The following is a 14172-nucleotide window of genomic DNA, read 5'->3' on the forward strand; positions in this document are numbered from 1 at the left end:
AAATAACTGAGCCTTCTATTTTTAAGGAGCTTGTGGCAAGGTGGAATTCAGCCAGCTGTTACTGGTCTCTGGAGTCACATTCTCCACAACCCTGTAGCAGTGCTGGCACACACTGTGTGTTCAGGGAATTGCATTTTGGGGTGAGCAGAGAAGCCAAGCACCAAGACAAGAGTGAGAATCAAACCTCTCTCTTTTCCCCTTCCTTAAGTCTCACATCAGCTGCTTCTTGGGTGGATTGCACTATGACAGCCACCTGTGCTACATGAACACACCAGCTGTAGCCCAGACAAACCTTAAGGATGTTAAGAGTTTTTCCTTAGGAATCAGCTTTGTTCTGACCAGGGAGCAGCTGCTCCCTCTCTTGCACCCCAAGTGAATCAGGAGAGCTGCATTTGCCATAGTGGGTCATGGAAGACAATGATGGAACAGCTCTGCCATCTGATTATCTCTACTCATCATTCATTTTGCCTTTTCTTAGCATTTTACAGGATTTTTAAGACCAGTAAGTTTATAGAGATTCTCTCACTCTACATCTATAGGATATGCAAGAGAGCCAACAGGAATGCTAGAAGAATAAAGGTTACAGGTAAAAGACAATACACAGTGACAGGAAAATGCATGAGCAACCACAATTGCCACTGCAGCTTGTGTAAGCAAAGATTTATTTTACTCTGTTTTTTTTCTCTTCACTAATAAAATAGTTCTGTGTGCAGTGAAAGCAGTAGAGCCTGCTTGATTATGGATTTGCATTTGGAGATTGTCCTTATCCATTTAAAATGAGCTCCCACTGTACATCTTCCTTTAGCAGGGGCACTGCTCAGCTCTGTCTCCTCTTCCTGACAATTGACAGAAAGCTTCAAGAAGATCTGTATATATGAGACCTTTATCCAGGTTTGATCAAAATCAGTTAAATTCACAATTTATCACTACAGAGCTGCAGCTGAGCCAGCAAGTGCTGCAGGCAGGCAGTACCATGGAAGCCTTTACTCCCTAGAAATCCAGAACAGAAAACAACATGTGTAAAGTTACTTCCCAGTGAGAGCATTTTAGCTGCATGTAAACATTCAATTTGATTCTAAATTAGTTATTTATAAATCTTTCATATCACTTTTATTGGACTAATAGCTCAGGATGCATCCTGGATTACACCAATGCTTTTCAGGAGGGCAGGCTCTGAAGAGCTCGGATGCTCCTCAGGAGGGACTAACCAAGGAATTTACTGGCTTTGTGCTTGTAAGTCCCCATGGAGTCCCATCATTTCAGTCCTGGAATGCCAAACCTGTGGTTTGCTATTTTGGGTAGGATGCTTTTGCATCACTGTTATACCAGCACTGATTAACAATAATTGGCTTTAGTACATTTGTATATCTTTCTTACAGATGCAGCATTTGAGATTTTAAAACAATACTCAGTACCAGTTGGGAATAGCCAGCTCTCTTATTTCTGTGGGTCTTTGCTGAGTCTCTTAAGCTGGCTCTTGTGTGAGTTACTCCCACTCTAACATAACTGCAATGTGTCTTTAAGTGATTAAAATTTAATATGAACGTTCAGTCATAGCACAGCTGTAACAAAAGAGGTAAACGTGTTCCAAGCTTAAATTTTGCCTTAACTGAAAATTCTGCACCTCCTGACCCTTTTCACACCCTCCCAGGCTCAAATGACCACAGGGAGGCTCAGGTGGAAAGGGACCTTAGTGCCTATTTGTTTATTTGTGCCTCTTTGGGAATTCCTGCTGTTTTGCAGGTGTCTCAGAAGTTCTGCATCTCTATGAGCCATGTCCTGCCACCGACTGTCCAACCAGTAGGCAGGAGGTGGTGTTTTCTTCCTGAACAACCTGTTCAACAGGTACCTCAGTGTGACCGGAGCCCTCACTACTGCCAGGATGCTTTTGTGCAGCAGTCACAGCTGCGTGAAGACACTCGGAGGTAAGAACCACCGTAGGATGCTCTGGGATCCCAGGGATGCTCTGGCAACCCAAGAACACCGTGACATGCTGTAGGATCCCCAGGATGATGTGCGCTACGTGGATGCTGTGTGATGAGCAGAATGCCAGGAAAGATGTGCAATCCCAAAGCTGCTGCCAGATGAGTGGGACCCAGGGGTTCTGTGGGAGCCTGGGGATGCGGTGGGATGTCAGAGATGCTGCGGGATGAGAGGGTGCGGGGATGCTGCAGGGCCGTGCGGAGGCTGTTGCAGGGTCGGGCCGGACGCCCCTGGCCGGAGCGGCTCCCGCGGCCGCTGCCCGCGCCCGGCCCCAACGGCCCCAACGGCGCCGCCCGCGGGAGCCGCCCGAGGCCGGGGGTCGGGCGGGGGCCCGGCCCGAGCACGGGGCCCTGCGCTGCCGCCCGGCCGATTTGCAAGTGAGATGCAGAGAGCCCCGGCGGGGCTCGGGTGGCTTTGAATGTTTAATTGCGGCCGGGGCAGGGACTGGGTGTCGGAGGGAGTCGGTAGCCACAGGCTCTGAAATGTCCTAACTGCCGGTGAGGAGCCCCTAGAAGGGCAAGAACCTCTATGTTCAGAAAATAAGTGATTCACGAGTACTTTTCTCTTAATGCAGTTGTTAACCTTTTCTGTAGTATAGCAGCTATTTATTCGAGTTCCCCTCGAAAGCAAGGGATTTGATAGCCTTGTTCTCTGATACACCTTCTAAAGTTATAAGGATCAGGCATCCCTCTTCCCTCCTGACATCTTCATCTATCTCAACTCCAGCACTGCCAATGATAACAACTCAGTGTATTCTTAATTTAACTGCTGGTACTTAGAAAGAAGCTGGAAATACCACTTCATTCAGATGTCTGTCTTGGCAGTAATCTGGGAACTGTAAATTTTGGGTTGCTTTTGTCTTTATCTCTTAGGCAGGCTGCATTAAAGCCAGATTTTGCTGCTGTGACTAGATCTTGTCAACATGCAACTCCCTGAAATTGTCTGCATCCAGGAGTGCTATGGAGCAATTTTCACTATGTAGAAGGAATTTTTACATTTATCTGGTAGCACTGGGCAGTATTTTATTGACACAAAACCAAAAATGAGTGGAGTACCAACATCCTCCCACCGAAACTCTGACTGCAAACAGAGCAAACGTGCTGGAACACTCAATAAAATCAGTATGAGAGCCGTGGTGACAGGAGGTGGTGGCTACTGTGGATATAAGCTGGGATGTGCTCTTGCCAACATAGGAGCTTCTGTTGTTCTGTGTGACATACACAAGCCTTTGTGGAGGATTCCCAGTGGAGTGGTGTGGATCCAGGTATGATAAATAATATCTTCCCAACAGTCAAAATTAGTTCACTTGCCTTTTCCATAATGTTTTCCTAGTTTTCACAGAATCCAAATACCTATTGCCAATTATTTCAAATTTCAGTAACCTTTTTACCTGTGTGAACATCCCAGATGAGTTTTGGTGAATGGATTTTAGTATATCTGAAATAAGGAAACCAGCAAAACCTGTAATGCGTGGAGCAGTTTCACTCCTGACTCCTCAGGATCCTGCCTTCATCTATGCCTTAGTTAAACCACCTATAGAATGAACACAGGAGTAGTGTGAACCTTAATGAATGTCTCTAAAGTTCTTTGGATTCTATGGAAGAAAAGTATAATTATCAGCAAGTAGGGAGGTGTGCATAGTTTTGAGTCCCAGGATACTTGTACAGCAAGTACAGTTCTATATATGCATTCTAGTTATGGATTCCCTCTGTGCTAACCCACTGTATGACAAATGCTCACCAACAGCTTTGAGCTCATGTCCAAATATCTTGTTTTGTGTATTACAGACAGATATCAGGGATTACAGTGCCATATTGGCAGTCTGTGAAGGGGCTGACTGTGTGTTTCACGTAGCTTCATATGGAATGTCAGGAACAGAGCAGGTGAGTCCACATAGTTTTGGTTTTTTCTGTGTGACTGCCCACACATAGGGTGAGAGACTTTGATGCTGTAACACTGCATGACAGATTTCATCTCTTCATATTGCCTTGGTCCTTTGGTAAATTGCTCTGTGCAAACTGGAGTGCCACCTTCTGCAAACTGGAGGCTGCTTGCAGTGATTTCCTCTCCATTAGAGGTTCCACCAGCACCCTGGGAAGGTGTTTGAGATGGAAATGGCATTGAAAAGTTCTGAAATACTGTGAAGACAAAATGAAGGACAAGGGAGGCTGGTTCCCTCCAAAACCCTGACTCTTCCTTAACCTTCACATGGATCTCCTAGATGTAAGGTCACTAGGAAGAATAAAAACCTTAACTGAATTATAAATTATTTCATTTACCTGAATTATAACAATAACTATATTTGAAGTCTTTAATTGTTCACCATTGGGTAAACAGCTGTACAGATGCACTTGATGTAGGACTCTGAGTCACAATTTTATAATTAGAGTTACAAGCACACATACACACACACACACACATCCACAAACAAACAACACCTCTTTCTTACTTTATTTAATAATAGGAACTTCAATAATTACCCTGTCTGGATAGAACAGCTCACTTGAAGTTGTTTGCCACTGAGCAATGCATAATTTGAATTGCTCTGGTTAGAGGCAACTGGTCCCTAAAGTGCTACTGAAACACATGTATTTAACATACTGCTGCAAGATATGTAACAACCGGACATATATTTTTAGGAGCACTACAATTTTCTTTGCTTCAAGCAGACTAGTATGTAAAAATACAAGAAAAATAGACATATAGTTTAAAAATTATATTAGACTTCCTTAAGTCTGAAACAGCAATCTAAATGGCATTTTTAACAATCAAAGCACTAAATTATGTTTATTTGGGGACATTTATAACATCCCCCTATTGAATTGAATATGTATATTTACTATAAAATGCACCATTTTTTTTTTTCTTTTCCTAGTTGCATAAAAAAGAGATTGAAACTGTCAACATTAATGGAACAAGATTAATCCTTAATGGTATGTATTTAACTGTGCCATTGGGTGTTAGTACAGCATATCAAACATCATATCCCATTTAGAGAAAGCCAGTTGGCCTTTCTGGCACACTCTGGCTGTCACCAAGTACTTTACATTGTTGGCAGAAAATGAGGAAACATGTCACAGGGCAGGGGGGGTTATGCTCAGTTCTGCTATGAGGTGTGATATGAGAGCCAGCACTGTAGTTCAACTACTTCAGCTTTTCAACACCTTGTTTGAGTGAAGTGGGAATCTGTATCCATGTAAGGAGTTAACCAATTCCCTGTGTATTTTATAGTAGTTAACCTGCTTGCTAACAACTTGTGTACAGGCAGTGAGCAGGCCTTGAAGCAGTAGGACTTCTGTCCTATGCCCAGCAGGCTGGAGGAGCTCCCCTGAGGCACAGTGCTGGCACCCAGCTTAGGATGTGCCAGCGACTAAAGCACTTGCTTCTACACTGATGTCTTCCCTTTCAATATGCTCTGCATTTCAACTCACCCAGTCACAAAATAGAAGGATTTTCTCTTTTAAGAATTGACACTTTCTTAGAAAAAATGTCACACAAACTTTTTTCTCAAATAATAATTTTCCACTAAAGTAACTGATTATTCATTGCTGCAGCCTGCAAAAAAAAAAACGTCCCTCGGCTGGTGTACACCAGCTCAGTGAACGTGGTGTTTGGAGGGCTTCCCATTGAAGACGGGGATGAGGAATCTTTGCCGTATTTCCCCATTGACCAGGTATTTCATTGTTTTGTATTTTCCAATCTCTCTGTTTACTTCCATGTTTCTGAAAAAGCCTGGAGTGCTTATGACAGAGTTTCGCCTGATGTGATGCAAGCATCCAGGCACAAGAAAGGCCAGGTGATGATGTAGGGGGATAGAATATAAGAAAATAAAGGTAGTGTAGAAAGTAACCTTACCCCTAAGGAGTTGCAGCTGACCCAATTATCAAAGATCAGGAGCAGGCCTGACTTTACCAGGGCACAGCTGTAACCAAAGAGAAGAAGAGTGCTATAAAAGAGTGGGGTGGCTGGTTGAGAAGGGAACTGGAGTCAGTTGGCAGCTTTGTGAAGAAGGAAGAGGCAGTGCTCTGAGGAGCTGCCCAAGAGAAAACACCAAGAAGGTATGAAACCTTTGCGATAAGGAGACAACAGCATGGAACCCCTGCAATAAGATGACAACAGGATGAGAGTTTGAGCAACCTGGTCTAGTGGGAGGTGTCCCTGCCAATGGAAGAGGGGGTTGGAACAAGATGATTGCTGAAGTCCCCTTCAACCCAAACCATCCTGTCATTCTATGAAAGAAAAAAGAAAACTCTTTACCCTCTTTGAAGATGCTATTTACAACCTTAGCACATCAGTTTTATGTACTTCAAAGTATATATTTTTTGTTTTCCTATTAAGGTCTCGATTTTTGGAAAATAAATCCCACAGTGCCGCATTAGCATAGGGATATTCCACCTGGACATGAGGATTCTGTTATATGGCTTGCTGCCTCTTTAGCTATTTATTATCCACATGATTTTTCTGGTTTTCCCTTAGAGGATGACATATATTCAAGGTATAGCTGATCTGGAAAAGCAGCATAATTTTATATGGTTTTACTGCATTTAATTAAAAAAGGAGAAAGTACTTCTGGCTGCTTTGCATACAGTTGTTTTTGTGTCCCTCCTCTCTCCATCAATTACTTCATGGTGTTTCAAGAAGTAGAGATGGATATAAAATACGAATATTTTTAATAACATTTAAAATAACACTTTCTCTGGGACAATGCCACATGGACATGAGCAGGACACTTCAGAGCAAGTGTAATGACTTCAAAACTTGGCTTTTGACTTTTCCGTTACCTGAAGAAGAAATCCAGATTACAAAGTAGTGATCAATTACGTTCCTGGCAGCATCCAAAGCATACATATATTTATTGCTTCTCAAATGTGCTGAAATTAATTAACCAGATTTGCATATACAAAAATGCTTCCTTACTCTAGAAATATTCATGTGTTTTAGTCTGAACCTAATACCCCACAACTTCTGTATTTTGAGGTATTTGTTGCCATCTGGTAAGTGAAAACTAGTGAAGAAGAGATGCCTCTCTGTCCCACCATTTCAGGAATAGATACAAATGTCTTTGCTTTTTCTCTGTAGCTTGTTGACCACTATTCCAGAACCAAATCGATTGCAGAACAAATGGTACTAGCAGCTGACGGAACTTCACTAGAAGGTACTTTTGTCTGAGCATGAATTCATAGTAGGATTTACTCTTCCTCTTGTTCCTCCCCAGAATCCTGTCCTGAATCAATCCTTAGTGGATTCGATTGCCCAGCAGTTATGAAATTAAGTTACCAACCCCCTCTCACAAATTAAAGTGGTTTAATTTAAAAATTACTTTTAATTAGTTTTAAGTTCCCACAATGTCTGTAAAAGGTTTTAGCATGGTAGCAGTAAGTTCAGTATGTTAATGAAAAATAATAAGAGAGCTATAAATTAAACAAAACCAAGTGTTTAATATCACTGTCTCATGCAACATAAGTAAAACACGAATGCTGATTAAATAGGTACATCCACACACCCCCTCAAGTTATAAATTAAAATCTGAAGTAGGTACCCGAGCCTAGGGCCTGGAATTATTTATTAGTGCTTCCCAAAGTTTTCCATGTTGAGGAAGCCAGTTATACACTTGAATACTTAAGCTCACCTGTGAGATACTATAACTGCCAGTGCAAAACAAATTAATGTAAAGTGCAACATGATTCTATGTGACCAAGTGATACTGAGCTAAATTTAGCCGTGGACAACTTACAGAAAAGACTCTTCACTTGATACTTACAGAAGCTATAACAGATAGAAAGTCCATGATGGGAACTCCAGCCCAACAAAATTATTTTGTTCAAAATAAGAAAAGGGTTTTTTCTCCCTTTATTTCCTTAGCAGCTCTTCACATCAAAGCCTCTCCTAATTACAGGACCAATACACAGTTCTGTATTTGTCAATTAAATAGAACCAAACATCCCATTTTGATTCTGTGCCATAGCAGGACTGATATTTTTTATGTTTACAAGTACTATTAAGAACAGTTATTAGCAGATGATGAAACAGCCAGCTGATGTACATGGGAAGATTTGATTTTTATGATCCCACTGAAATTGTCAAGAGCTTCTACCTCACTCCAGTGGTAGCTGAACGTGCTGCTGAGGGAATCTTTAAGCTCTACCTTGTACTGCTAACAGGTCACTGCTTCCCACCAATAATTTTGTGGGGGATTAGTTGGTTTCATTCCACAATCCAATATATTTTCCAACAACCTGCTCACTTCAGTGAATTCATCACCACAGCCAACAATTCATTCACTGCTCTGGCACAGGGACAAGGGACTAATTAGAAAGAGATTTTTAAATATCTGGTATTTTCTAGGAACACATCTATGCTTGCAGGACTTCTCTGAATCTTTTCTTGCTATTTTGCATGCTCTAATTCTCCCATCTTATTATCCTACTACTAATGCAGCACCTTTTCGTATGTAATGTTTTTTAAGGTAGTGAAATGATTTTAGAGTAAGTTCTGCTGCCTCAGCCTTTGGTTCATACAAGCAAAGATACAATGCAGTGATGTGAAGGTCTCTCAAGCATGATCTTATCCCATGTTCTAGGAGGTGGAATACTCCATACCTGTGTTCTCCGCCCACCAGGAATCTACGGCCCAGAAGAGCAGAGACACTTGCCAAGGCTAGCAGTATGTCATCTGAATTTTTTAACCAGCAGGGTTTTCTGTGATATGGGTAAAAAGCTGAAAGGAGCATCACTTATTTGTATTATAGATTGACTGATCTCATTGGGTAGCAATTCAACAATTCAATCTTCTGCTGAGGATATTATACCTTTTTTTAACAAGTATTATATCTGTAAAGTGTAGATTTTAAAAGCCTTTTCTTTAAAATTAAATACAAACACATGAAAATCCAGCTTTATAATGTAATGATTACTGTAAGATTCAGGCCAATCCATGATATTTTAAATGCCTGTTTACATGCAACTTACACCAAATGGTTTTAAATATTAATGAAAAGAGATACAGCAAAATATCTTATTTCCAGTCTCAACTATTAACAGCTTTCCCTGTCCAGTGAAGCAGGTTCCAGAGTTGGAAGCACCCTCTGGTACAACAGGTTACTGAAGGGCAGCAGCTGAGGTGTTCACATTTTACTCTTTTTCATTTGCTTTTAAATTGCAGGGCCAACAGATGATGTTTAGAACATGATCCCTGTAGAATTCTGTGAGCCAGTTATTTTAAAAGAATTAGTGTAATATAAAGTTATACACAGCTTTCAGGAAATAATATATTCAAGTTGACCACATAATAGATATTTCTTGTTTGTGGCTGAGGTAGGAAATTATATTGCAGTCAGCCAAATTATATGTTATCATCTTGTAAATAATTTTAAGAATGGAAAATATCATTTTAGTTAAATTTGAGATTTTAGTTTAGCCCCTTTAAAAATATAATACTTTAAAATTTCTATTTGGTTTTGAGCCAAGTTTAAGGCATCATGCAAATGTCATGTTTTGCAGTTTCTAAAATTTACCTGTTCAGTGAAAACTGGGACGCTTTCCTTCCAGCCAAAGTGTATCTTCCAGTTTTTCCTAGCCAAAGCTATTTGATAAATTTGATCCAATTTAGTGAATACTTTTGTTCCACTGAGAACTGTAATCTACCTTTCCATACAATATTTTACTTATCCCTAGATAAGTAAAGACTTGTACTTTTTGTAAATTCAGGACATATTGCAATACATCTTTTGACATTTTCTCATGAGCAGCTCCCTTGAATATTTTTAATTGATTCATGTATTTCCTTCTTTTTTTTTTTTTTTAAGTAGAGCTAGACCTACATTTAGCTGGACAAGACACTTTACCCCGTTCTTAAACTCATTTTATTATGGTTTCATATTTGTTTATATCTACAGAAGATTATTGAGAGAAGGCTACTTAGCTTCAAGTTTGGGGACCCTACTGTTCAAATGAACTGGATACATGTAGAGAATTTTGTACAAGCTCATATTCTGGCTGCTCAAGCTCTCACCCCTGAAAAGAACTACATAGCTGTAAGTAAACAGTAAAACCACCACAGATCTCACTTGAGAGTGGATCCTGCCACTGTATCCTGTGCTACAGTAACCACTGCAGTATTTAGAGTTATTGTCCTTCAGCTCACATTGTTGTCTGTGTTTTCAGCTGATCAGTGTGCTATGAGCAATGTGGGATGGGGCACAGTGTTGGCTGTCGGTGTTGGTTAAGAGATGGAATATTCAGTTCTGTAACAAAGTCTCCATCTTTGCATTTTTAAAATGCAATATTTATAATTTCTGGAAGATGAGCAAAGAATGTTTGCTATGCTGGAAATGAAAGTGGAAGTTCAGGCAGATTGGTCCTGTTTCCCTGTACAGGTCCAGATTTAATATTCTGAACTGTGATGGTCAGTTCTTCCCATCCCGTGTGCCAACAGAGGCACATTTCATTTGGGTTCATTGCTTTCAAAAACAGTCACAACAGTTTACCTCCTTGTAAATGCAGGTTTTTAATCACCTAGAAGCATTGTCTCGAGAGTATATTAGAAAGGGGATCAAAGTAGATTAAACTGCTTTTTCTAAAACCCTGAAAGCAAAAGGAAAGCAGGAACATAGAGCTTGGCTACACAGGAGACTTCTGGGTTCCAGTGAGCCTTAACTAGACCCAGAGCAGAACATGTCCCCCCCTTTGGTTGACACGTGCCAGCAGCACCAGTGAGATCCAGTAGGAGCTCCAGTGGTGTCTCTGCACAGTCAGTACAGCAACTCTGAACAGGCACATTTGTAATGAACCATTTATTCCAAGGCAGGTTAACCACACAAGCCACCTGCTCACCAATTCTGCTGCACCCAACAGTGCCACTGAATGCAACACAAGCAGAGTGTGTGACTCCTGTGTGCACCCACTCATATTTGATATTGCTGTATTATTTATAATCTGTTCATAAGGGGTGAGATAAAGAAAAAGAAGTCAATATATATGCACTACTATTTTTACTGACTTGTCTCTTCTCTACCTCTTTAACAGAGTGGCCAAGTGTATTTCATTCATGATGGAGAAAAATCCAACCTTTTTGAATGGCTAACTCCCCTTGTACGTGCAATACTGATCTCTAAGTACATTCATTTCTTTGACTGTATACAATTGCAGTTTTTGTGTGCATGCTAGATTTTGTATGTTTGCTTTGGGTGTGAGAGTTCCACCTGGAACTCTCTGAAAGTGGGTTTAATTCCTGCTTGAATTTCAGTGTGATTAGCACTGTAACAAAGCCCATCCAAAATACTATGTTAAAGGAAATGTCTTCCCTGAGACCAAAGCACCACCTACACCAGCAGCCTGTCCTGAGCTGTTACTGTCTTCATTTATGGGGCATGCAGATGGGAATAATGAGCATTTTGGGTGGGCACAAAATAGAAATCTTAAGTATTCATCTGTTCATTCTTTTCAAAATACCATGTTGTTAATGATAGGCTCAAAACCATAAACATGTCATGATGTTAAATTAGGAATCACCACACAATGGCATTTCAATTAATTATTGTAATTTCTTTCATTCTTTTAAGATACAAAAATGACATAGTGTCTGTGGGTGACATTTAACTGCCATCTCCTCAAAAATGAAAAATAGTAAATACTAAGAATCGTGATTAATTTTTCTATTTTCACAGTAAATATTTCCATAAATATATTCTATATTGAAACTTTAAAACTTGTTTAAAGTTTCTGGGGGGTTTCATTGTTTTTTAAATCTTTTTCAGTTTGAAAGATTAGGTTGCAGTAAGCCATGGATACGTATTCCTACTTCTTTAGTCTATGCATCAGGTAAAATATTTTATCAACATTTCTCTTTCCTGTTCATGCTACCCTCATTCATAACTGTAATATAATATTGTTTAATTTTCCCACAATTTTCATGTCTAAAAATGCTGTCTGCTCACCTAGCGTTCAGCAGTGTAAAACTCACCTCTGTGCAGTTGAAACCAGAATGACCTCTTACTCAAGTCCCACTAAAAGAGGTTCTCTGTTGCCATATTTTTTATGAAGCCTCATGACCTTTTCACTAGATCTGTGCCCAACTTTTTCCCTTTTCCAAAACCTTTTTCCACAAGCACAATAATTAAGATTAAATTAAATTAGATTAGATTAAATTCCAGCCCCTTGAGAGCAAGTAGTTAGATGGTGTTCATAATGGTACCATGAGCTCTCAGGTCTGTGATTATCCTTAGTGAGCATTTACAGTGTGAGATGTCACAATCACAATGGCAAAGCAATTTACTGTTCTTACCTCAAGTCAAAATCTTTTGTTATGCAGCCACATTCATGGAACGCCTTCATGCAATTTTGAGACCAGTTGTTGACCTGCCCCCACTGCTGACCAGAAATGAGGTAAAGTCTGTGTTTGTAAACTTTCCTTAATTCTCACGGGATCCATACATGTTCATCTGAGGGAGGCTTTCAGTCAGTAGGAAGTAAAATCCACCCAGTGCTGCTTCAGCCTCCAGTTTCCAGGGCAAATACAGGCATTGTGTTCAATTCAGGCAATATATTGTGCTTGGCTGCCATGATTTTTGAAAAGAGCTTATGCTTGCAGTCTGGGAGAGGCTTCTTCAGCTCCTCTCTTCCAAGGGTCAGTATCCTGTAAGCCTTGGCTGGGCCTTTAGGAACCTACGAGATGGCTTTGACCTGACTCTTTGAGTACCTAAGCAAGAGAACGCTTGCAGAACATTTTTTGTGACATTTACAGATTCTACTTCGCATCTTTTAATGTCTCTTTGTGCTTTCAAGAATCCCCTTTTGAGTAGACAATTTTAAAAATAATGTGTGCAATACTCATAGGACATTGATATAATGTTGTGGGGTTTTTTGCATTTTACATTTCCTTTAACTGTGTCTTTGCTGCCATTTACAGTTTGTTCCAGCTGCCTGTGTAGTCACACCTCTGTATGTTGATTCCTTTGCCCTGCAGGTGCAGAACATTTCTGTAACTCACACATTTCGAATAGACAAGGCACGAGCTCAGCTGGGGTACCGCCCACAGAAGTTTGACTTTGCTGATTCTGTGAACCACTACATTGAATCCAGACCACCCTCACATTATAAGCTCTTCCTCAATATTTTCCTGACTTTATTTGTTACTTTAATTTTTCTTTTTCTTTTTTCAAAACTTGGTGGCCTTTCAATTTTTCGTTTTCTTAAAGGAAGACGACACTGACCTGCACAAACTGCAGGGTCACAGTATTGCTACCCATGTCATTCTGACTTCCACAATAGTTACTGGCACAGCACAACAAAGAGGCAGCTACTTTTGAATTTACAAACAATATCATAACAAACGAGTGGCTGGACCTGAGAAATTAAAATACAGTAAGCAATAATTGCCAAATCACTGAAACACAACCAGAGTCATGATTGTTGCCTTTATTTCAAACCAAAACAACTTTCTACATTGACTGCTGAAGTAAATGAGAACCTGCAGGAAAAACAAGAGCTGCAGACAGCCTGCAGTGCTTCACCACTGAAGAAAAATGGCTGAAATAAGAAGAAAGACTTGACCACAGCTTCTGTCATGGCTCACTACCTTGTGGAACAGAGGAACAAACAAAGGCACAGACAGAACAGATGACTACAAATAACACACACCAGGCTTACAGAGACTTCACATTGTGTGATTTCATGAATTAGCTCTAGCACCACATCTGAGGGAAAATAAAAGTGTACTTGAAACATTGCTGAAGTCTGTGCTGTGTCTCTGCACAATTTCCCAGAACTGCTCCCTGCCCTGCCCCTGGCACAGAGCTGTGGCTACATGCTGGTTGGGCTTTTCACAGGGTATTTTAGTTAAATTGGAAATTACTAAGTAAGTTACATTAGTTAAGTGTATTTATGACACAGTAGAGGAATCTGCTGCTATGGCTTGCACACATCTTTGTACAGCTTTCTTCACCTCCTGTAGTTAAGGGCAACAACTAACACAGTTCAGTTGCTCCTCAGCTGAACTTAAGTCTCAAGTCTGTTTTGGCACCAAATTTCTGAAGTATGGCAGCTGTGCTGAGTGAATTCCTGCAGCAGCTAATGTGAACAATGTGCTTTTCACATTACTGTTCAGCTAAAATGGACCTAAAGCAGAGTCCAGCTCCTTCCCATCCACCACTCACGGTGGGAATTATCAGAGAAATCTCTTTCCCACGTGCAT

General features: G+C 40.5%; 1 protein-coding gene across 2 annotated transcripts; it reads left to right on the plus strand.

Annotated features, from left to right (window-relative positions):
- The first annotated feature begins 1831 nt into the window (after positions 1–1831).
- LOC103817883 (putative short-chain dehydrogenase/reductase family 42E member 2) lies at positions 1832–13707 on the plus strand. 2 transcript variants are annotated; one of them, XM_018915941.3, is made up of 12 exons: positions 1832–1925; positions 2856–3247; positions 3771–3866; positions 4859–4916; positions 5538–5656; positions 7063–7138; positions 8564–8646; positions 9878–10015; positions 11007–11072; positions 11738–11801; positions 12292–12365; positions 12946–13707. In XM_018915941.3, exons 2-12 carry the CDS (start codon positions 3026–3028, stop codon positions 13189–13191), a joined length of 1242 nt encoding a protein of 413 aa, XP_018771486.1. In that variant the 5' UTR covers positions 1832–1925; positions 2856–3025; the 3' UTR covers positions 13192–13707. The 2 variants fall into 2 exon arrangements, with proteins under 2 accessions (XP_018771486.1, XP_050836207.1); XM_050980250.1 differs by lacking the exon at positions 1832–1925 and having other exon boundaries at positions 2356–3247.
- The last annotated feature ends 465 nt before the right edge of the window (positions 13708–14172 follow it).

Source organism: Serinus canaria, chromosome 14, assembly GCF_022539315.1.
Source record: "Serinus canaria isolate serCan28SL12 chromosome 14, serCan2020, whole genome shotgun sequence".
NCBI classification, from domain to species: domain Eukaryota; kingdom Metazoa; phylum Chordata; class Aves; order Passeriformes; family Fringillidae; genus Serinus; species Serinus canaria.

Excerpts from the sequence above, each read along its gene's own strand:
- LOC103817883 (XM_018915941.3), top strand. The coding sequence starts at position 3,026 with ATGAGTGGAGTACCAACATCCTCCCACCGAAACTCTGACTGCAAACAG. Across the intron at positions 7,139-8,563 it reads TGACGGAACTTCACTAGAAG|GAGGTGGAATACTCCATACC; the intron begins GTACTTTTGTCT and ends CCCATGTTCTAG. Across the intron at positions 10,016-11,006 it reads CTGAAAAGAACTACATAGCT|AGTGGCCAAGTGTATTTCAT; the intron begins GTAAGTAAACAG and ends CCTCTTTAACAG.